This window comes from Cucumis melo, chromosome 4 (genome assembly GCF_025177605.1).
Source record: "Cucumis melo cultivar AY chromosome 4, USDA_Cmelo_AY_1.0, whole genome shotgun sequence".
Taxonomy (NCBI): Eukaryota; Viridiplantae; Streptophyta; class Magnoliopsida; order Cucurbitales; family Cucurbitaceae; genus Cucumis; species Cucumis melo.
This window is the reverse complement of record NC_066860.1, coordinates 19881950-19904110: the sequence shown is the minus strand read 5'-3', so window position 1 is coordinate 19904110 and position 22161 is coordinate 19881950. Positions and strand designations below refer to the sequence as shown.

Sequence of the window (22161 nt, the reverse complement as noted above, 5' to 3'; positions counted from 1 at the left end):
AGTCTTCTTCATTTGAAAAAGTGGCTACCAGATTCTTCTTCTTATGTTTAAGATAGGTTGCACACTCAGATTGAATGTGACTAAATCCTTCACACTCATGACATTTGATTCCTTTGCCATATTTCTCAAATTTTGAGAAACCATTTCCCTTTTCTCATTGGTGGTCCTTCTTTCGGTACGGTCCAGATGAAGAAGAGTCTGATATTCTGGGCTGAGTGATTGAAGGACCTTTTCTCATTGGTTGACTTCCCGTATGTTTGTGAAACTGACTTTTAAGTTTTGCAACCTACTTTGTCAGTAAGACTACAGATTCTGCAACAATATCGTTATTTTTAGGCACTTTGCGTTCTTCTGTGAGCTCTTCTTTTACTGAGGTTAGCGCAAGCCCAGGTTTCCTTCTGTTTGCACTGTGTCCCAGTGAATTTCAAATGTTTGCAATGATCCAAATAATCCATCCAGCTTCATTTTTTTATAGATCATTAGCTTCCTCAATCGCCGTGACTTTCATGTTAAACTTAGATGGTAAAGATCTAAACTTTTCGAACAAGTTTAGAGTCAGACATCTTTTCTCCAAGTGCATCTAATTCGTTGGCAAATCAAGTACACAAACATTGAACTCTCAGCAATCGTCTCATCTTCAGTCATTTGAAGTGCTTCGAAACGAGATATCAGGATCTGCAACCGTGAGATTTTCACCTTTGATGTTCCTTCAAAGACTACTTCCAAGATGTCCCATGTAGCCTTAGCTGACTTACACGTGTTGATTAACCTAAATATGTTCGGATCAATAGCATTGAACAGTGAATTCAGTGCACGAGAGTTACCTACGACAACATCATCTTCTTCTTTTGTCCAGTTCAACTCAAATTTTCATACAGTTTGACTGGCTTCGTCCTTTTCAGTGGGATAATTCCACCCAGATATAATAGCTTTCCAACTCCTCATGTCCAGAGACATAAGAAAGGCCTCCATTTGTGACTTCAAGTAACCATAATTTCCTCTGTCTTAAAGGGGTGGTCTACTCGTCGAGTTTACTTCACAGATTTCATCCATCAATGATTGAATAATGAACCGTGCTCGGATACCAATTGAAATATGAATGATTTTAGTGATATGCAACAAAAGTAACCATAGTTGTGTAAAGAGTAGTGAGTGATAGAAAAAAAAAAAAAAAAAAAAGTACGCAACACAACAACGTTTGATAACCCATTTCGATGAATCTATATCTACATATAGGGGGCAGTTTGCTTAGGATAGGAGATTGTATTAATCACAAATACAATAATTGTTGAATACATAGTTATGACTAAGGGAACAACACATTGGCCTTTTTGTTACTGTACTGTTCTAGGACTGTTTGTAACAGAACTTAATTATGAAATACCATAATGATCATAACTAAATAGCAAATGGGATGAAACTCCCCTTCAATGGTGGCACTTGTTGAGTGTGCATTCAACTTCGACTTTGGTTCAATGGTGGAACACTTCTATCCGAATTTCTTCATTTTATTTTTCATAAACCACACGAGGAGCTTACCGAAAGTCGTTACTTATGCCTGATGAATCCCAGTACCCATGAAGCTTTCTCAGGAAGTAGCTAATATATAGCAAACAATCTTAACCACTTGAGCCCATCTTTTAAAGAAAGATCACAAGATCTTAACCATTTGAAAACATCTCTTAAGGACAAATCTTAACCAATTTGTTAAGAGAAATAGAAATAAATATGTGGAACCATTTTGCTAACAAATAGATTTCATTTATCTTTAATGGATCATAAAACAAAATTTATAAAACGTATTACACTAGTCATTTATAGATAATAATATCATAAAATTACAAAATACCCTTAATTATTGTTCGAGTCCTTGCACAATATACTTGTGTAGATTTAGCTCTTTTTAAATTAGTTTTATAGTATGTAATTGTCAATTTTTCTTGAATATTTGTTAATTAGTATCTTTTTATTTGAAATTTTCTTTTTACTATATTTACGTTTTTTGAAAACATTTTTGTTATTTATCCGGAACCAAACTTTAGAAATTGTTATTTGTGTTGTCATTCTATAAATTTGGGTCATGTAGTTAGGCAGCAAAAGATAGTTACAGCCAAGGCTGCCCCTAAGCTTTCCTAAAACATCTATCTAAAAGAAAGAAAATGATCTAGATTAAGCCAGCGATTTCAAGTAGCAAATGGGGATGTAGCTCACATGGTAGAGCGTTCGCTTTGCATGCGAGAGGTACGGGGTTCGATACCCCGCATCTCCAATTTCATCTTTTTAGTTTTAAACTCTTCCGTCAACAATGTACATAATATATTTGGCTATGATTTATTTTTCCAATTCTATCGTTTATATTTGATTACACGATCGTTTATATTTTGGTTACACGATTGTTTAGACTTGGCTAAACGAAAATTTTTAAGATTCTTTTGGTACACAATTATTTAGATTTGTTTACACGAACGTTTATTTTTTTTAAGATTCTTTGGTACACGATTTCTTTTAATCTTTTTGATATACGATCGTTTAGATTTGACTACTTTAATTAGATGACTGATTAAAGTAGTCAAATCTAAACGATTTTTTTCAAGATTCTTTATACACGTAAAAAAACTAGAGGAAAAGAAGAAAGCGAAAAAAAAAAGAGAAAACGAAGAAAGACGATAAAAAGTTAGATTTAAACGATGTAAAAAAAAAAGATAATTATGTTGAATATTACACTTCTTTAGCGACCACAAAATAATGCCTTTATGGTAGTAGGTTTTGGATAATTGTGTTGTAATTTTGTAGATAAATATGTTTGGTTGCTGTTTTTGTTTAACCGATTTTATTTGTTTAGTTATAGTTAAAGCTTTTTACAAAGATTTTGTTTGTTTTATAGGTTATTTAAATTTGTGTTTTATTCAAATCATCCAATTATATATTTTTACTAATAATTTTGTTTTGATGTTTAAAATGGAAAATAGACAGTCTAATTAAAATATATAAATTAAAAAAAAAATGTAAAAAATAAAGAAATGTAGCATCCTACCTTACACGTTCAAGGCTAATCCATCCACTTCTTCTCTTGAGAAGAAAACTCAAAATTACAATGGAACACAGAAATTCTCTAATGCCATAAAAAAAGAAAGTAAAAAAGGAAGCATAAATGATGTAATATAACCTAACCTCCACATTAAGATTTTTTTTTTTTTAATAGAAATTAGAATCAAAGCTTGAAATCTTTAGATAAAGAAATCAAGTGAATTATATGGTTGAAATATGTATGATCGATCATATTTACAAATAGTTTTAGATGCGTTAGATTTGCTATTGTTCTTTCAATTACAAATGGATTGAAATCCCAATTATAGTATGGTCTGCCCCTGCCGGGTTGTGGTCATACATTCCGCAGTAACTTTCAAGGCAGAGACGTCGTATTTTCGTGTAAATTTGAAATTCTGTTTTCTTACTATTACATTCAAATTCCATTCCAATTCGCCAATTTGAATTCCTGAATTTTTGTTAGTTTCACAATCCTCTAAGCCAAATGAAAACCCCAATGTAAGAAATTAAAAATCAGGTATGTACCATTGAAGTTTGCTTTTCCTTACCGGTTTCTTCCTGATGTTTCATTTCATACCGTATAATTTAACTTTGCAATAAACAATGTTCAACGTATAGTGTTTTTGCTGATCTCGCTTTCAAGAATTTGATTCTGGATTGATTTCCCATCGTTACTTTTTTGGGGTAAATGACTTCATTCTCGCGGTGTATTGTAGTTGGAATTTTAAATTAGCCCGTGTTCTATGTAATTATTGTTTGATCGAGAAAACCATCGGTTCATTTTTCGAAAACTGTTATCCCCGATGAAGAATTCACTTCTTCAATATAAGTTGTAGTTTACGTAGATAATCTGATGGATCTCATTCTTAAAGTGTTTCCGTTATTCAGTTCGATTTGGAACTACACAAAATGTTTTTTTTTCAGCCGATCTATTTATTTTTGAAGGAGGAATTGTAAATATAATCACTGTAATGTTAGAAACAAATGTTGGACGTTTTGAATCACTGATACGTAATATCTTAGTTAATTCTTTAAAAAACAAAAATCTTAGTTTGTCATTTATTTTTCTCTCTTTTTATTTTTGACGTAATTTATGTAATTTAAGTTCACTCCCCAGCATGTTCAATTTCTTTTTTTGCTGAAACAATTTGACTAAAGTGCTGATGCTGTTCCAAATTTTATCATAGTTGTTTAGGTGTTAAGTCAAAGATGGTGAAGCTTACAATGATTGCCCGTGTTACTGATGGTCTTCCTCTTGCCGAGGGACTAGATGATGGTCGTGATTTGAGAGATGCTGAATATTACAAGCAGCAAGCCAAATCTTTGTTTAAGAACTTATCAACACGACAGAATGAGCCTTCGAGGATGTCTGTTGAAACCGGTGCTTATGTCTTTCAGTATCCTTGAAACATGCAATATTGTTTTCCGTGCAATCTTAGATTAGAGTATCAAATGCCCTACTCTTCATACCCCATTGTTATTTTTTCCTTTCAAAGTACTCTAAAACAAATCTTGTTTGCCTTCTACTTTGTTGGGTTTATATTTGGATATTTTAATAAGTTCATCCTTATCAATTCAGTATTCACTTGAGATCAGATTTGAATTGTTTTTTAAATATAATGTTTCTTTCAGTTTGAATTAATGTGATAGATGATATTGAGGTCCAAATGCTTTTTTAGTTACCTACGAATAACGACCTCTTATCTCTAATTTGTCCAGGAATGATTTTCTACTGGTTTTATTTTGTAAGATCTTATCTTTTGACCCTTTGGTTTACTTTACTGTCAATGACTATAAAAGGGATGTTTGGTCTTCTCTAACTGGGTTATGGGTCTCTGTTCTTTTCTTCTTTATTCTTTTTGTCCACCATTTAGGCAGTACCAAGAACACCAAATCAGAATGTATAGTCGGTACTGAAACTTTCCTTGAACATTGCAGTTGATTCCATTTCTCATATTTATTGATACTATGGATACTATTGTCTTAGAAGTGTCTGGATTTAACGTTTCCTTGACAGCATTCAGTTATATAATTGAAGGGCGTGTATGCTATTTGACAATGTGTGACCGTGCTTACCCAAAAAAACTTGCTTTCCAGTACCTTGAAGACCTTAAGAATGAATTTGAGCGTGTTAATGGGGCTCACGTTGAAACTGCTGCTAGGCCATATGCATTTATCAAGTTTGGTGCGGACTGACTTTCTTAGTTCCCTTTGTCTTCATTTTTTCAACAAGAACCTTGTTCTCCATGCCTCTTCTTCTGCATTTGATCTTTCTGTCTTTTATGTTTAAAAGATACATTCATACAGAAAATGAAGAAGCTGTACCAGGACACCCGTACCCAGCGGAATATTGCAAAATTAAATGATGAACTTTATGAAGTACACCAAATAATGACTCGAAATGTTCAGGAAGTTCTTGGTGTGGGTGAAAAGTTAGATCGTAAGATGCCTTTCCCTTTATGCTTCCTCTCTCTCAAACACTTGCACTTGCACATACAAACAAAAAACCAGGGGAGAAGAATGCATTTCTAGTTTAGTTGTTTATTTTGTTCATGAGTGTATTATGCCTGTGGAATTATAAAGAGTCTGTTCTAAAATTTGTGAATACAAGCAATGTGCATGGTTCAAGGTGCAAGGAAGTGAATAGTCGACAACTTGTTTCCTATTTCCTGCAACACGTGGGACTAGTTTCCTTCTTGTGGTAGGTTGGGGATTATCTTTTTCAGAGAGGGTGGAGGGTTGTATGGATTTGAAAACAAAAGAAAAACAAGAACCTCTCGTCTTGCTTTACACGAGTATATCTGCATTTTGTTTTGAAAGACCTGAAAAACATAAATATAGAAGTTTTGCAATCCCTATCATTTTTTAATGCATTGGGTGGTTATATCTTGTGGTCAATACTTAACTTGAGTGTAAAAATGCATTCCATTTCTAGTTTTATTGAAAGCATCTCAGCATATTTGTATTCTATTGTGACTTAAGGAGTTGGGAGGATTTGAATTTGAGCTTGGTTGAGCAACTCTTTTGATTTGGTTTGGTCTAATCTTCTGCTCACACTTTCTGATTATCTTAAATATTGTTGCAGATTTAAGTGAAGAGTCTTGCTTCCCTATTTTGTTCACTTTCTGAGGAATATAATTCTCTATAGCACTAGGTGTTTTATTTCTTGTGCTTGAAGATATTCTCTTATTATTAATTTTGCAGAGGTTAGTGAAATGTCAAGTCGATTAACATCAGAATCTCGCATTTACGCTGACAAGGCAAAGGATTTGAATAGACAGGTTAGTTTTGTCATGTGTGGTTTTACTTCCAACCTGCTTATGGAAAAGTCTGTTTGTCTTATATGGGTATTTGATTTGTTATCTATATGAAATGAATGCATATTGTTGCCTCGAATCTTAGGAACAGGTAGCTGCTGCTATTATCCCTCCTATATTATTTATTTACGTTTTCGAAGAATATTTCTATTGTACCCTGGTCATTTTAATAGCTCGCGATTTGTATCCCCTCCTATATTATTATGTCTATTGTTTTGATTTTAGATCTTTACAATTTTCTTGGAATGAATTTTTATTGATATGCATTTGGCAGTTGCGAAAACTGAAACCTTAAAGATTAACTGAGATATTAAGCGTTGAAGCTGAATATGGACTTGAGCTTCATTGCTAAATGTCTTGTAAGGGGGAAAAAAAGAGCTTCACTGCTAGACGAATGTTGTTGACTTAGACCTGTCTAGCAAAGATTTTCATTCCTAAATTCTGTTCAGAGCCCGTGTTTGACATGATGATAAGCTTTAATGATGCTTGATTTGTACGATTTGAATTAAACATTATCAGCGATAACCTATCAAGTGGGATTGTTTTGAAGAGATGTACAGTTGTTGGGGGTCTGGGAGGCCATTTTACTTTTCTTCATTAAGAAAACTTTCAGGTAGGTACCTCTATGATGTGTCGGGGTCTCTAGTCTGATGCTTTGGAAAATAACCCAATAAAACTATTATTTGCCTGGTGTTTTTAAAACTTAAGAATGTACACCACTGATAAGCATTGTGTTCACGTTCTATGCTTTCTTCTATTTGTAGGCTTTGATTCGGAAGTGGGCGCCTGTAGCTATCGTGCTTGGAATCGTTATTCTCTTATTCTGGGTGAAATAAAAAATTTGGTAAGCCAGTTGCCAATTCTTGTCTGGATTATTGTGAGGCTCCTCTTCAATGCATCGGTTTGCTGCTTCCACTTTTGGCTTAATTCTCCAGAACATGGAATCCATTTTTCAACTTCCAAATTCGGATTGCAGTTCATCTTGATCACTGAATTAGAACACACGTTTTGTACAACAGGGGAAAGGCGCTCCCTCTTCCACAGTGAGGATTCCCTCCGCTTAACAGTTAGATTAGAGTAAAAATTACATCTTTTGTATGACAAGGATTGACCATTTATAGATATGTGTCTTTCTTTTCTCCACATTTGTGGTGGGGGGTTGGGGGATGTGGATTGAACTGCATTACTTCTGTTCTATATTTTCTACAGTATGGTATTCCTTCTGTGTTCTTTTACTTGAATAATATTAAATAAAAATATAATGTTGCACACAGCTGAACCCAGAATTCACTCATTTTGCCTTCTTTTTATGAATTTGTTATGGAAAATTAGTATTGGCACATCTCTGGAAAGCAACAGAATTGAATCATCGTGCGATTGATAAATGATAATGGGTCTCAATGTTTGGGCTAGGTCTATTTGATGTTTGGCCCATACTTATACAAGTTTGTTTGATAAGAAGAATAGCTGGCCACGACATTGGGATTATCATTGTCTAAATTGTCGGGCATGTTCCACCAATCATTGGCGGTAATATATATGAATTTAATATAAACCAGAGTAGTAATTGGGGAGGGACCAACAAGTGCGCAAAATTGATTTGATAGATATTTTGTAAACTGCACGCTTTCATTAGCAACATTTCTGTCTACAACTTCCCCTTCAACTTCTCGACCCATTCTACACTGAACGCTGCACTTTCGAGCTTGCCAGCTTCGGTCCTAATAAAATCAAGGTAAACACTGATTTCAGCCTTTTGAACTGTTTGAGGCAATAATCATGTTTTTCTGTTCATGCACAAGTGACCAACTCTTATTTCTTAGATTCTATCTGTAAGCTCTACTTTCTGTTGGTCTACTGCTTTCGTAAGTGAGTTTTTATGGATACCATTATTTGTATTCCATTTCATTTTGAGTAATAAAGTTTGTATTCCAGCTTCAGTTTTACTTTGTCATTAAAATCACCCTCTAAACTAATAATTATCAATTAATATTTTTGACTCTATATGTACTATTAATTTGTCAAGTTCCACATCTGTATTTTGGTTACCCATTGGGCCATTATGCTTGTATTGTGAGTTTCAGTACGGAAACTCTCCGCATCCTCAGTAAAGGTTAAGATCGTTGCAGATGAAACAAAGTTGCAAAATTGCGTAACATATCATTTACAAAGTTTCTCTCTCTCTTCTAAAAAAAAGACGAAGAACCAAATCCAATGGTTGAACTTCTGGGCAAGACCTTCCTAAATTCTTCAACTCTTTGAACGACATATGCATTATTAGTCATTAATAAAGGATTACTGACCAAATCATAAAACAACCATCGTAACTATGCTTCTGTTCTCGTTTAAGTAATTCCTTTTACTTGATTACTGGGTGTTGTGGAGATCTCACTCTTCTCATTTACTTGGACGCATCATCCAAAATTGATTGTACCAAAGGCTCTTATTGTTAATTTCAAGAAAGTTGAGAAAATTCTCTTAATTCAATCCACTGTGCTTCACGACCTTCAATGCTTGTGTGGCATCTGTTACTTCGAACAAATTTTAGTATCAATCACCTGAGGATGTCCTGACCTCTATTTTGTCAGGGTAACATGTCTTCAGAACCAGTGAATGTGAATGACTTCAAAGAATTGGCAAGGTTGGCACTTCCAAAAATGTACTATGATTTCTACTCCGGGGGAGCTGAGGACGAACACACTCTTAGAGAGAACATACAGGCTTTCTACAGAATCACGTAATTTTGAAGCTAAATAATAATTACTTTGAAAAAGTCATGCTATATATATGTTATTCATGGTTTCTATGGTTCATAGGATTCGACCTCGTGTTCTCGTAGATGTAAGCAAAGTTGATATGTCAACAACCATATTGGGACATCACATCTCCGCACCTATCCTGGTTGCTCCCACTGCTGCACATAAGTTGGCATTCCATGAAGGTTAAACCCTTTGGTTTATAGCTTAGTTGAGAATTTGTTTTCATTCTACTTTTTCTTCATCATATCTGTTTTCTTTCAGGGGAACTAGCCACCGCCAGGGCAGCTGCTGCTGTAAAAACTATAATGGTACTGGACCTAATGTGACTACAAGCTGTAAGTTATTTTACTCGTTCAACTTGGTAATTTAATTTAGCTGCTTTCCTTTGCAGGTTCTGTCCTACTCCTCGACCTGTTCAATAGAGGAAGTTGCCTCTAGCTGTAATTCCGTCCGTTTCTTCCAATTATATGTAAATGACACTTCTTTTGCACGTTTTACTATCCTTCTTTCAGTCCTTTCCTGTTGTATCAATCCAATTGTTTGCAATTGTTTAATAGTTTCTCATTCTGTAATCATTAGATTTTCAAAAGGCGTGATATCTCGGCTCTGCTAGTACAAAGAGCTGAGAGATGTGGATACAAAGCAATTATCTTGACTGTTGATACACCTCGACTTGGTAGAAGGGAGGCTGACATAAAGAACAAGTATCAATATCTCAGTTTCTTTCCATAGAATTTTTTTTATTCCTATCTTGCCTACCAATTGTAAGCTATGCCTTGGTTTTTGTTTTATCTGGAATAACACTTGATTAAATTTGTAGGATGATTGCACCTCCAGTGAAAAGTCTAGAAGGCCTCATTTCTATTGACGTCAAGTCTGTGAGTAATATTTTGATAATCTGGTTTAGAACATTAGAATTACCACTCACAAAAACAATGGCGGAATTTTTTATCTTACTTGATTAGTAGTCTGGGATATGCGTACAATAAAGTTCCCTTTCTCTCAAGCGTGCTACCATCTACCATGCATCTTAATTCTTGTCAAATTTTAAAACCTCATTTGTACTACTCAGATTATTTACAACTCACTATCATTTATGTAGGATCAAGGTTCAAAATTAGAAACTTACGCCAACGAGATGTTGGATGCATCTCTAAGCTGGGAAGTATGTCTGATGAACTGCTCACACTCCATGTATGTCTATTTTATTTCTAGATTAGTTATAACATTTTACCATTTACAGGATATAGGGTGGTTAAGATCGATCACTACTCTGCCAATTCTAATAAAGGGGGTTCTCACTCATGAAGATGGTAAGTTTAAGTTGTATTTTAAGAATATAAGAATCAAGAAATGAAGCCTCGGTTATTTCGGATGAGTTATTTAGTGCCCTTTGATAGGTGATTTAGTTATTTAACATGCTTGGTAATTGGCAGCAACCAAAGCTGTGGAAGCAGGTGTTGATGGAATTATTGTGTCCAATCATGGAGCCCGCCAGCTAGACTTTGCTCCAGCCACTGTTTCTGTCCTTGAAGAGGTGAGTTTCATTATATACTACTTCTATATTAGCAAAATATGTGAAAATATGGAGATAAAATTACTTCAATATCTGCATAAGCATGAATTAATTTCCATGTGACATCAACTAGATTAGAATGAGAGACAAGCTTTATGAAATACAGTTAAAAAAATTATCCAACATCTACATGTTTCCTTTACTAAATAAGTGTAATAATCTTTTATCGATAAGGTTATTTTAACAGGAATTTTGATGTAGGTTGTCCATGCTGTCAAGGGTAAAATCCCTGTGCTCTTAGATGGTGGTGTGCGGCGAGGCACAGATGTGTTCAAAGCACTAGCCCTTGGTGCTCAGGCAGTCTTGGTAAAATTCCATATCTATTCAACTTTTTTTTCCTTCCTTTTCTTAGTGCACGAATGCACTACTAAACACAAATTTGAAAGTTTTGAAAGTTTAAGGTTTCGTCAAATATAAAATGAAAATGAAAGTTTATATCTATTCCATAAGTTGTTTCTTAAGAAATTTAAATATATCAGTAACCTATTGGAAACAAAGTTCACAGTTGAGAGACTAAATTGATTATTTTAAAGTTAAAAGAAATCTGTTATTGTTAGATACAAAATTAAAAACTTAGTTATCAATCGGATATTTTTTAAGTTTAGAAGTTACGTAGACACAAATTTTGTAATTTAATCCACATTTTTGTGTTATCAATTAGATACTTTTTTAAGTTGAGAGGTTAGATACAAATTTGAAACTAACCTACATTTTTCATTCCGCATACAAAAGGTCTCCAATGTTAAAAATTTGTGCTAAACGATGTTAGCTAAAATCATGGGGCTGTTGATTTAAACAGAAAATTTAATTATGTTTCTTGTCTCTGAGAAACAACAATCCCTTAAAGACTGGATTGCTTGAATATATGGGGATGGATATTCCTTGTGATGTTAGAAATGGTTGTGATTTGATTCAGATAGGGAGACCAGTTATATATGGGCTAGCAGCAAAGGGAGAGGAGGGAGTAAGAACAGTGATGGAAATGCTGAAAAATGAATTAGAGACAAGTATGGCACTTTCTGGTTGCCCAAGCATCAAGGACATTACTAGAAGCCATGTCAGGACGCACTATGATAATCTACCGTCAATGTTGTAATGGCTCTATATAATTTAATTTAAGTTAGTGAGTTTGAATTCTTTTCGGAGTGTTTAATTTTGAAAAAATAAATTATTTTAATAAAATACACAAAGTGTTTGGGTGTTAGTCAAAATATGCAATGATCATGCAAAACTAGCTTGTGCGAGTATACAAAATTTTAGCTAGTAAATTCTTATTTCTGCAAGGACTAAGTTGTAGCTTTTACTAAAAATGACAACAGTTGAGCGAATTCACCCGAGATAAAAACTAAAACTCAATATTAAAATTCTACTGATAAAAATGATAAAGAAATGTAGGAATGAGCTTATAAAACTAAGCAGTCAACTGTAAAAGGAAGTAATAGATGCAAAAGATCGATAGGTTTAGATTAGAAAGTTGTTTGCATTTCTCTAAAGTGAAATATGTTGGACCGAAACCTTGCTCTTACTAATCGGTATATATACTAACTTCCATTATCATACTTCATTTTAAGCTGCCCCAACTTATGCATTATGTGAATTGTGTTGTTCCAACTTTCTCTCACTTAGCCATTGAATAATTTATTAGAGGAACTAATGTGATTTAATTCTCAGCCCTAACAGAATTCTTCAAGAACCTAATAGAAAACCACAAGCTTTTGACAATGTCAGCGAGTTCTCACATGCATGCCAAAGCTAAACACTAGAATCCTTCCAAAATGAAATGCTAGACAAGTGCTCCAACAAAAATAAGATGCTACATCATAACAGATACACCTAGTTGTTAAAATACAAAACATTTAATCAGGATCTTGAATGCTCTTAGAAATCAAAACATAACCTTCTCCTAAAAATAAGGAGAAAACATGTATATATTAAAAGGAACAGTAGCTAAGGTGTACCAAACCACTCAAAATACTAAGCCTAAACTCTTTTTTAGAGTTTGGTTGTCAGAGGTGATCATTAGAGCATGTCGCCAGTGTGAAGCAACAATAGTCGCTGATGGTGGTTGTTGCAAGAGTTGGGTGCTTTAGGTGGTAGCCAGAGGTGATCGTTTGGAAGTAGTCGTTGGAGTATGTCGTTGATGATGAACTTTGCTAGATTGAAGTCATTTGTAAACATTGGAGAGAGGAAGGGGAAGATACAGTTCCTCAATAAATATCCAAACTTTAATGATAAACATTGAGTTGAGTCATTTAACATTGATTTGGGAAGTTGTGGGCGAAATACTAAATTGAGTTAAAAATCCAACTCAACTCAACCCAAGTTAACGTTCCAAACACCGAAAAGTGCTAAATATGTTTTTTTTCCACCATTCCATTGAATTTTAAAAATCGTTTACACTATGAAACTTGATGGTGATTTCAAACATACTTATTGGTTGCTAGTTCAATATTTTATTTGAAAAACCAATTCTCCAATTGGTGAACATTTTTAGCACATAATTGCAATGCTAGAGATTTTGGTATATGCTGAAATGGAAAAAGATTCAAATATATAGATCAGTGAATGTACAAAATATTGGATATAGGTTGCTTCCTCCTTTCGCCCTCCTTCTTTCAGTCGAGGGTTTCTAGCATTGATTTTCTTTCCATGTACTAAACTCAAACAATGTGTTAGCTTAATTTAAGTGTCTTGTGGTGATCCCTTGGCGTGGTTCCATTATTTTCCTTTTCTTCTAGTTATACCCTATATAGCTTGATTTAAGGGGTATGGAAGAAGAGGAGGAGTGGAAGAGGGAAGTGATCACAGGTGTTGATAAACAGTTTCCATTTTATACTAACAATTAGTTCATTTCTTAACTTTTTTTTTTTTTTATGTTTTTAAGGATAAAGGTATTTATCCAACTATCTATTTTTTTCAAATAAGGTACATATGATTTATTTTATTTTATTTTATTTTTAAGAATATTAATGAAAGTTTTAAGAATATTTTTGAATCAAAAAGTACAAAGTTAAAGGGTACACTCCATACTTTAGAAACTTCATTTGATTAACTGCCAAATTTTCGGCATGTATAGATTAAGTGCCAAATATTATTGGTAAAAATACTGAATTTCTTTCTTCTTCTAGTAAGCCAAGTAAGGTAACTGTTGTTTATGTTACGAAGCAAACACATCAAAGCATAGAATGAAGCTTATCACATTGCATCCTCACATGGCTTCTAGAAATGTCCTTGATGCTTGGGCAACCAGAAAGTGCCATACTTGTCTCTAACTCATTTTTCAGCATTTCCAACACTGTTCTTACTCCCTCCTCTCCCTTTGCTGCTAGCCCATATAAAACTGGTCTCCCTATCTGAATCAAATCGCAGCCAATTTTAATATCAGAAAGAATATTCAGATCCATATAATCAAACAATCCACTCTTTAAATTTCAAGTTTAATCTCTCAAGTTTCAAATTTGTGTCCACTTGGTCCATGATCTTTAAAATTGTCATTAGTCTCTCAGTTGTTAACTATGTTCAATAGGTTTCTTCATCTATTTCTAGAAATGAACTTATCAAATCGATGTAAAATTGAACTTTATCTCTAGTGGAATGTGTTTAGTATACGCTCGTAAATTTTAAATAGTGTCGAATACGAGGAATCTTACAAGGACTGCCTGCGCACCAAGGGCTAATGCCTTGAACACATCTGTCCCTCGCCGAACACCTCCATCTAACAGCACAGGAACTTTACCCTTCACGGCATGAACTACCTGCATCAAACTCTCTGTTTAAGAAACACTGATGATGAATAATGAACACAGTGTTATTGGATGATGTTTTCCAGTTGTAATTGATAATAGCTTGTTGTCTCTAATTCTAATCAAGTAGAAATCATGTGGATATTCCTTTATACAGAAATTGGAGTAAGTTTTATCTCCCTGTTTTTCACATCTTTTGGTAATACAAAAGTAATAGTACATAATGAAACTTACCTCTTCAAGGACAGTAACAGTGGCAGGAGCAAAGTCTAGTTGACGAGCCCCATGATTTGACACAATAATTCCATCAACACCTGCTTCCACAGCTTTGGTTGCTGCCAAGCCAATTATCAACCATGTTAAATAACTAAATCACCTCATCAATAGATATGAAAGCCCTGTTTGATAACGTTTTTATTATTGGTTTCCTGTTTCTATTTTTCCTTTAATATCATTGAGAAAGAACTCAAACTTACCATCTTCATGAGTGAGAATCCCCTTAATCAGAATTGGCAAAGTAGTGATTGATTTTAACCACTGTATATCCTGTGTGTATACTAAAATATTACAAACTAAACTGAAAACAAAATAGACCGTTTTCACATATGTGGAGTTTAAGTGCACATACTTACTTCCCAACGCAGAGAAGCATCCAAGGTTTTGTTAGCAAAAGATTCAAATTGGGAACCTTGATCCTGCATAAGTTTATTGCAATCCGTAAAACAATAAAAAGCATTGGATTCTTCTCATACTGAATTTGTACTCACAGAGGTAACGTCAATGGTAATAAGGCCTTCAAGATTCTTCTCTGGAACTGCAATCATCCTAAAAAACCAAAGCATAGCTTTTAGCTTACAATTACGAAATATTTGAAGGGAAGAAGAAGAAACAGAGAATGTGAATGCATTATTATGATTACTTGTTCTTGATGTCGTGCTCCCTTCTACCAAGGCGTGGAGAATCAACAGTTAGAACAACTGCCTTGTATCCATATCTCTCAGCTCTCTGTAGTAGCTGCCTCGACACATCGCGCCTTTTGAATATCTGATCATAGAATTAGACTCAAAATCAATATTGAGGAAATTTACATTTAGAATAGTAAAATGTGCAAAAAGGAAAGTGGGATTTACATATAATTGAAAGAAACGGACAGCATTGCAACTAGAGGCAACTTCCTCAATTGAAAAGGTCGAAGAGAACGACAAAACCTACAAAACAAAACCAAAACAAAACTTCATTCCTGCATCAAATTGCATAACTCAAATATCTTCTATCTTTAAATCTTTTATTTTTATCTCTTGACAATTGAAAAAATCGAACTACAAACCTCTTGAGATTTTTAATGCATCTATTACTCACTATACGTTTACTTTAACAATATTACTAATAAATAACCATGCCATATGAAATGAATTTCTTAATGATTTCATATGTATATTTATAAATATAGTACAATTTTAAAAATATTTAAAAATGTAATAAAAGTTAGATCTAACTTTTTAGAATCAATCAACCAAAAGAAAGACCGTATCTTATATGACAAAACGTGTATCACAAAAAAGTGCATCACGGGATGAATAGTCTTCAAAAATATTATATATTACAATTATACTTCGTTATTTATAAAGTTATTTAATCATATGCTATTTTGTTTTTGTAAATTTAATATTGCTAACTTTAATTAATTGAAAATTCAAGGAAAGAAAAATCATTTTTTCTAGAAAAATTAAAATGAAGATTTTGATAGTATAGAGTGAACCAAACCAAGATGAAGTGAAGTGAAGTGAGGTTGAAAGTATAGGAACCAAAAAGAAAATATATAGAAGGTACAAGTAGAAAAACAAAAAATGAGTACCATGATAGTTTTAGCGGCTGCAGCAGCCCTGGCTGTGGCTAGTTCACCTAAAACAACATATTATGTAGCCAGAGTGATAAATGAGTGTGACTCAAACTAATTAAGAAATATAATACACCAAAGGGTAATTTGTTGATAATTAACCTTCAGGGAAAGCCAACTTATGTGCGGCAGTGGGAGCAACCAATATAGGTGAAGAGATTGGATATCCTAATATAGTTGTTGATGTATCAATTTGGCTCACGTCCACAAGAACTCGAGGTCGAATCCTATGTATTTATACAAAAACTATGAATAATTATAACATAACATAATGTATAATATATCTGTTTTTTTTTTTCCGAAGCCAAGTAGATATATATATATATATATATATATATATATATATATATATATATATGATGAATGAACTCATGAACTCAGTAGTTTATGTTGAAAATTAATTTCATAAAATTACGTGATTCTTTGAAAAGCTTGTATGTTGTCTCTAAGTGTGTGTTCATCTTCAGCTCCACCAGCGTAGAAATCATAGTAAACTTTTGGAAGTGCCAATTTAGCCAATTCTTTGAAGTCTTCCACTTTCACTGGGTCTGATGATATTTTGGCCTGACAAAATATACACCTACATCTGCATCATCCTTTCACGATTCATATAACCTTCAAGTTTTCTTTTTTTTTTTTTTAAGATTCGTTTTGAAAGTTTTTATAAAATCTCACGGAATAATATGGTGTTAATAGGGTTTGTTTGTAGTACAAACTATCTTAGTATGGGATAGAAATGAAGGGAGAAAATGGTTAAAAAAAGTAAACAAGGTGAGAGTTTTCTAATAGTTTTCTGTAGTTAAATGTGAGTTATAGATTCGGCCAAGGAGTGATTTACAAAGACTAATATGTGTTAAAGGGGTCCAAACACAACTAATTTTTATAAGAGGTTTCATTTGGAAATATGTTTCCAAAAGTAAGGATGGTTAGTTTATATTTTTAGGAAACCAACTTTTCAACACTGGTTTATTAAAAAAATTTGCCTAAATCAAATTGCCCTCATCCATCGATCCTTAATGTAAGTTTATTGAAATATATATTATATAATGAGAAATATGGAATAGCTTACAAGGAGTGCCTGAGTAGCGTGGGCTAATGCCTTAAACACATCAGTTCCTCGATCCACAAGGCTGGCATAGTAATCGTAATATAATTTTGGAAGTGACTGCTTCGCTATTTCTTGGAACTCATCCACATTCACTGTTTCACTTGACATTTTAATTTTAATCCTGCACATAAATATACCACACTCACAACATTAATTCATCATTTATCTTTGACCTTTAATTTGGTACCATATTCTTGGAATATTTAAGTATATATATATATATATATACGTGTGTATAATAAATTAGCAAGTCTATGATGCATCCAAACAAATATCAACCACAAAAGTAACACTATTTATGTTCTTCAACCCCGCATTATTAGAAAAGATCAAGAGATCCTCATAATATATTACAACATTACTAGCTACCTTAGCTACATTTTTTTATTGTTAGTTGATGTTCGAGATAAAAAAATTTATATTATCAAATATAAAATCATCGTATCGGAGCTTCTGAAGTCCAAATGAACATTTTTTAAAGAGACCATCTTGAAAGGACAATATTAAAATCCTCGAGTTGAAAAAAATTCAATGAGTTATAAAATACCATGGGTTAGTCCTTTCATTTCCAATTAATTGTCAATCAAAACTTTATATTATCAAATAACTAAACAAGAAATGTTCTGGGATTCGTTAATCGTATGTGTTTGTAATGTAATCTAAATTCATGTTTGGATTGGACTTTTTTTTTTTTTACCTTAATTGTAATACCAAACCTATTCATCCGTTTTCCAACGTTTTTTAATCCAACTCTCTTCTCTATTTGTTCACGTTAAACAATTTCATTTTCATTTTGTCTTCACTTTCTCACTTACTCTAATAACTACTTACATTTTAAGTAATCTTGATTGCATTCTAACCTCCCAACAATGAATATTAACTTGAATAATGTCACAAGCAGGCTTGTATAATAACTATTGGTTTACAAGAAATAAACAATAATAAAGAAAAAGGAAACAAATTAAAAATAACTTTTTTACGACAACAATAAATAACTAACTAATAGCTAGGGAACACTAAAGCAGTAAATAACAAGAGACTTCATATTTAGTACTCTACATGCATGCAGATAGCCATTATTGGTTACAAGAAATAAACAATAAAAGACTATACACATAAATAATAAACTAATAACAAACAATAAAGCAGTAAATAACAAGAGAACTCATATTTTCTGGAAGTACTTGAAATAAATCATAATGGAGCAGAATATTCATGTAATGTATGTAATGTCAATGAGAAGAGAAAACAGTAACAAAAGCTTACAGATAGCCAAACTTTATATTAGTGGAGTGTAGAGTATATGTAATAATGTAATGGCAGGAGAATATATAGATAATTGGAGGTGAAACACCAACAGTGAGTCAAACTATATATGTATTTATAGGGGAATAAGATAACTGTTGTCCAATGGTGTAAAACAATACATATCTATTTGATTGAAGATATCTTTGATTAACTTAAATAGTAATTTGTTCAAAGTTTTGCTATACATCAATCCACAATAGATGACTGAGAATAAGATTCTGAGATCGAATAAAAGATGCAATGTTGGTATATATATATATATAAAATGACTGTATTTGGTTCGGCATAAAAATGTGTAATTATAAAACAAAAGACTTTTTTAATTGATACGGTAGATTTTTTTATGTAATAAATGTGATACATTTCATTAATGTATTAATAGTTCAATAAATAAATATAGTTAATTATTAACTTATAATTGAAAATATAGTTTAATTAATTCATTATAGGTAATGAACGGAGGAATAATTTTAGCATAATGTCGACCTGATTTCAGTTTGACTGACACTTGTTTGTACTTGTGGACAACAGATTTTGGGTTAAACTCCTCCTATCCCTAAGTTATTGTATGAAATCTTTCCTAGACAAAAAAAAAAAAAAAAAGAAGTAGAATAGTAAATTTCTTTTATTATTATTAACTTAATGGGCCTTTTCAAAAACTATAACAAAAAGCAAAAATATTTGCATTGAATATAACAATTTTGAAAAAACAAAAATCCTACAAGAGCCCACAACATGAAAATAATAAAAACACTCCATGATTAATCGACCACACACACGCGTGATAGTGGTTTATCCCTGTCTATCTAAGATAAACGACTGATCATTTAGATATTGATTCACGATCGTTTAAATCTATCTTTGTCTATCTAGAATAGATGACTGATCGTTTAGAGATTTTGGTACACGATCGTATAGCGAAAAAAGAAGAAAAAAAAGATAAAATGAAGAAGAAGAAAAAAGATGATAATTAGAGATGACGAAAATGAAGGAAGAAATTTTAGAATAGAAGACGAAGAAAGATAGGTAATAAATAATATGAATTAGAAGATGTGCAGGAATTCAATAATCATTTTGGAAAATTCAAAATCAATAAGTTCAAATTTGAAATTTATGAAAAACAACGGTGATTTAATAGTCTTTATTTATACGGGCCACAAATATCTTCACGTATATATAAATTAACCTTAAATGATTCATATAATATATGAATTTAATTAAAAATCAAGTGAATTGATTTAAATTCACAGATTATTAGTTAACTAATATTTTTTCTAAAAAAAGGAAAACTTTTAGATTGTATTAATATATCATCTCTTTCAAATGTAATAATACTAAAAATATTTATAAATATAACAAACTTTTATTTTTCCTACAATATAGACGACCTAGATAGAAATCTACCAATTATATATTAATACAATCTAAACGTTTACGACCGATAGATATTTGTGATCTGACTAGCTATTACGATTTTCACGATTGATTGAAGGTAAATTTTTTACCTAAATTTATAAATATTTTCACCATTTTTATCATTTAAAACAAATTTCCTAATACATTCTCATCCACCATAGTTAACTATATATCTATTTTGAAACAAAATAAACTATCATTTAACTTATTACTAATTAAACAAAAAATTAGGTGAGCTTAATATATCAATACCAATTAAATTTTAAATAGTACGTTTTTATTATATATTTAATTAAGGGGTAATTTTAAAAATAGCAAAATAAATTAAAATATTTACGAGTTGAAGCAAAATTTTGAATTCTATTAATGATAGAAACTGATAGAAGCATATCAATGTCTATAAATGTTTATTATTGATAGAATCTGAAATGTTGTTATATGTTTGTAAATATTTAGTCAAATTGACTATTTTTGACAAATTCCTTTTAATTAAAATACTAAAAAGGATTAGTTAGAATAAAAATATATATATATATATCAAATAAAAACAATGTGTTAAAAAAAGGAGTGGGAGAAAGAAAGAAATATATTGAAGAAAAAAAAGAAGGAAGAATGAGATTTATAAAAACCCTGAACTTTTACTTTTAGAAAGGGAATCAAATACCCTTTGACAAGATGAGAATAATAATATCCTTTGACAAATCTTAATAAGATGAGAAAGTACAACGTCTCTCAATCCCATCTCCACCGAGAACAAATCTTATTCCCATGTCCCATCTTTGAAACGTTATGCCAATACACAAGTATCACCTTTCTATATATTCTGTTTCTCTTATGTAATTTTAATTTAAACTAAATGATATGCTCTAAATAAAATAGATCGACATGAAAATACCAAGGCGTTCAACCCAAATAGCTAGCACCATACACTCAACATGGATGAGTCAACTCTCAAATCTACATCTTTGGCCCCGATCATGGCCCAAACCGTAGGTCGACCTAACTCATAATAAGGTGTTGGCTATGCATCCCAAATTCGTGGTTTCTAATATTGTAAGAATGTATTTATTAATAAAATAATGGTTATTTTATTAAGTCTTTTCGGAATTGTGTAACCAAAACTCAAAGTTATTTAATGAAACTTGAACGGTAAGTAGTTATAGTTGACATACAGTAGACTTCGTTCAAGTAATAACTAACAAGGTCTAGTATATAGATTAGGTTTGATGTCTTATCCTGTAACACTAGATATGACTATTTCATGAAATTTATGTTCTAAAACTCGTAATTTATAGTTTAAATTATATTCTATTCAATAAAGTAGTTATTGAGGACTTATTAGTGAAAATAAAAGACTATAATCTTGAATTCAATAAACTAAGGTCCCGAGGCTATCTAGGTTGGACGCCTTATTCTGAAAACACTATGGATGCGATCCGTTTTGTAACTAGTACAAACGAAGTGATCCTGAATCGTTCATGTAGAGACATGGAAGTGAGGGCATGCTATGTAAAGAGTTTACATGAGACTGGAACCATGAAATAGTCTTTTAAGTTATAATATCGTTGACTGTATAAAAATGACTATTTCGATTATTGATGACCTAAGTAACTTAATCTTAATCATGAGTTAACTATGAACCTCTATTCAAACGGTATTATCCTTAGATCTGCATAGGTGAGGACAACTCATCAGCACTGGCTCAACAAGCCTCCCATTTCATGGGTAAGATTGGGTTGATAGCTAGGGACATAGAGTGCGAAACAGAATTTACTTCTACCCTCTTTAGGGTTAGTAGATAGGTTGTTCTCTTAAGGATTGAATCTAAGTCTTGAACAAGGGACCCCACCCTCTTATTAGCTTAAGAGAGATTTGGTTTATAGGTTGAACTTTAAACCAATTGTTAAATAATGGATCAGTAGGACTTAAGGAACAAGACGTAGTCTTAGGGATAAAACAATATTTTGACCCAGTCGAGAATAGGAACAA

General features: G+C 32.4%; 3 protein-coding genes and 1 non-coding gene across 8 annotated transcripts; 3 read left to right on the top strand and 1 right to left on the bottom strand.

Moving 5' to 3' along the window:
• Nucleotides 1-2196: 2196 nt before the first annotated feature.
• On the top strand, nucleotides 2197-2269 carry TRNAA-UGC (transfer RNA alanine (anticodon UGC)). The gene has a single exon. It is a non-coding gene; the product is annotated as a tRNA-Ala (tRNA).
• Nucleotides 2270-3208: 939 nt separating this feature from the next.
• On the top strand, nucleotides 3209-7638 carry LOC103499185 (25.3 kDa vesicle transport protein-like). Of its 5 annotated transcripts, XM_008462108.3 has the most exons (7): nucleotides 3213-3429; nucleotides 3512-3565; nucleotides 4236-4445; nucleotides 5073-5233; nucleotides 5342-5488; nucleotides 6253-6329; nucleotides 7130-7638. In XM_008462108.3, the coding sequence occupies exons 3-7, from the start codon at nucleotides 4258-4260 to the stop codon at nucleotides 7199-7201; spliced, it is 645 nt and encodes a 214-aa protein (XP_008460330.2). In that variant the 5' UTR covers nucleotides 3213-3429; nucleotides 3512-3565; nucleotides 4236-4257; the 3' UTR covers nucleotides 7202-7638. The 5 variants fall into 5 exon arrangements, with proteins under 5 accessions (XP_050939671.1, XP_050939670.1, XP_008460330.2 ...); XM_051083714.1 differs by lacking the exon at nucleotides 7130-7638 and adding an exon at nucleotides 6640-6978 and having other exon boundaries at nucleotides 3209-3565; XM_051083713.1 differs by lacking the exon at nucleotides 3512-3565 and having other exon boundaries at nucleotides 3212-3429.
• Nucleotides 7639-7868: 230 nt separating this feature from the next.
• Nucleotides 7869-11911, top strand: LOC103499183 (peroxisomal (S)-2-hydroxyacid oxidase GLO4-like). Its single transcript, XM_008462106.3, has 12 exons — nucleotides 7869-8100; nucleotides 8954-9102; nucleotides 9182-9306; nucleotides 9386-9432; nucleotides 9516-9593; nucleotides 9704-9828; nucleotides 9945-10002; nucleotides 10227-10289; nucleotides 10368-10437; nucleotides 10561-10661; nucleotides 10902-11006; nucleotides 11617-11911. Exons 2-12 carry the CDS (start codon nucleotides 8960-8962, stop codon nucleotides 11794-11796), a joined length of 1095 nt encoding a protein of 364 aa, XP_008460328.1. The 5' UTR covers nucleotides 7869-8100; nucleotides 8954-8959; the 3' UTR covers nucleotides 11797-11911.
• A 1819-nt stretch (nucleotides 11912-13730) lies between these two features.
• Nucleotides 13731-18870, bottom strand: LOC103499182 (peroxisomal (S)-2-hydroxyacid oxidase GLO4-like). The gene is made up of 13 exons (XM_008462104.3): nucleotides 18715-18870; nucleotides 17410-17569; nucleotides 16756-16904; nucleotides 16443-16567; nucleotides 16299-16345; nucleotides 15574-15651; nucleotides 15363-15487; nucleotides 15211-15268; nucleotides 15076-15138; nucleotides 14920-14989; nucleotides 14678-14778; nucleotides 14351-14455; nucleotides 13731-14053 (listed from the first exon to the last, which is right to left on the bottom strand). The coding sequence occupies exons 2-13, from the start codon at nucleotides 17554-17556 to the stop codon at nucleotides 13874-13876; spliced, it is 1248 nt and encodes a 415-aa protein (XP_008460326.2). The 5' UTR covers nucleotides 17557-17569; nucleotides 18715-18870; the 3' UTR covers nucleotides 13731-13873.
• Between the last annotated feature and the right edge of the window lie 3291 nt (nucleotides 18871-22161).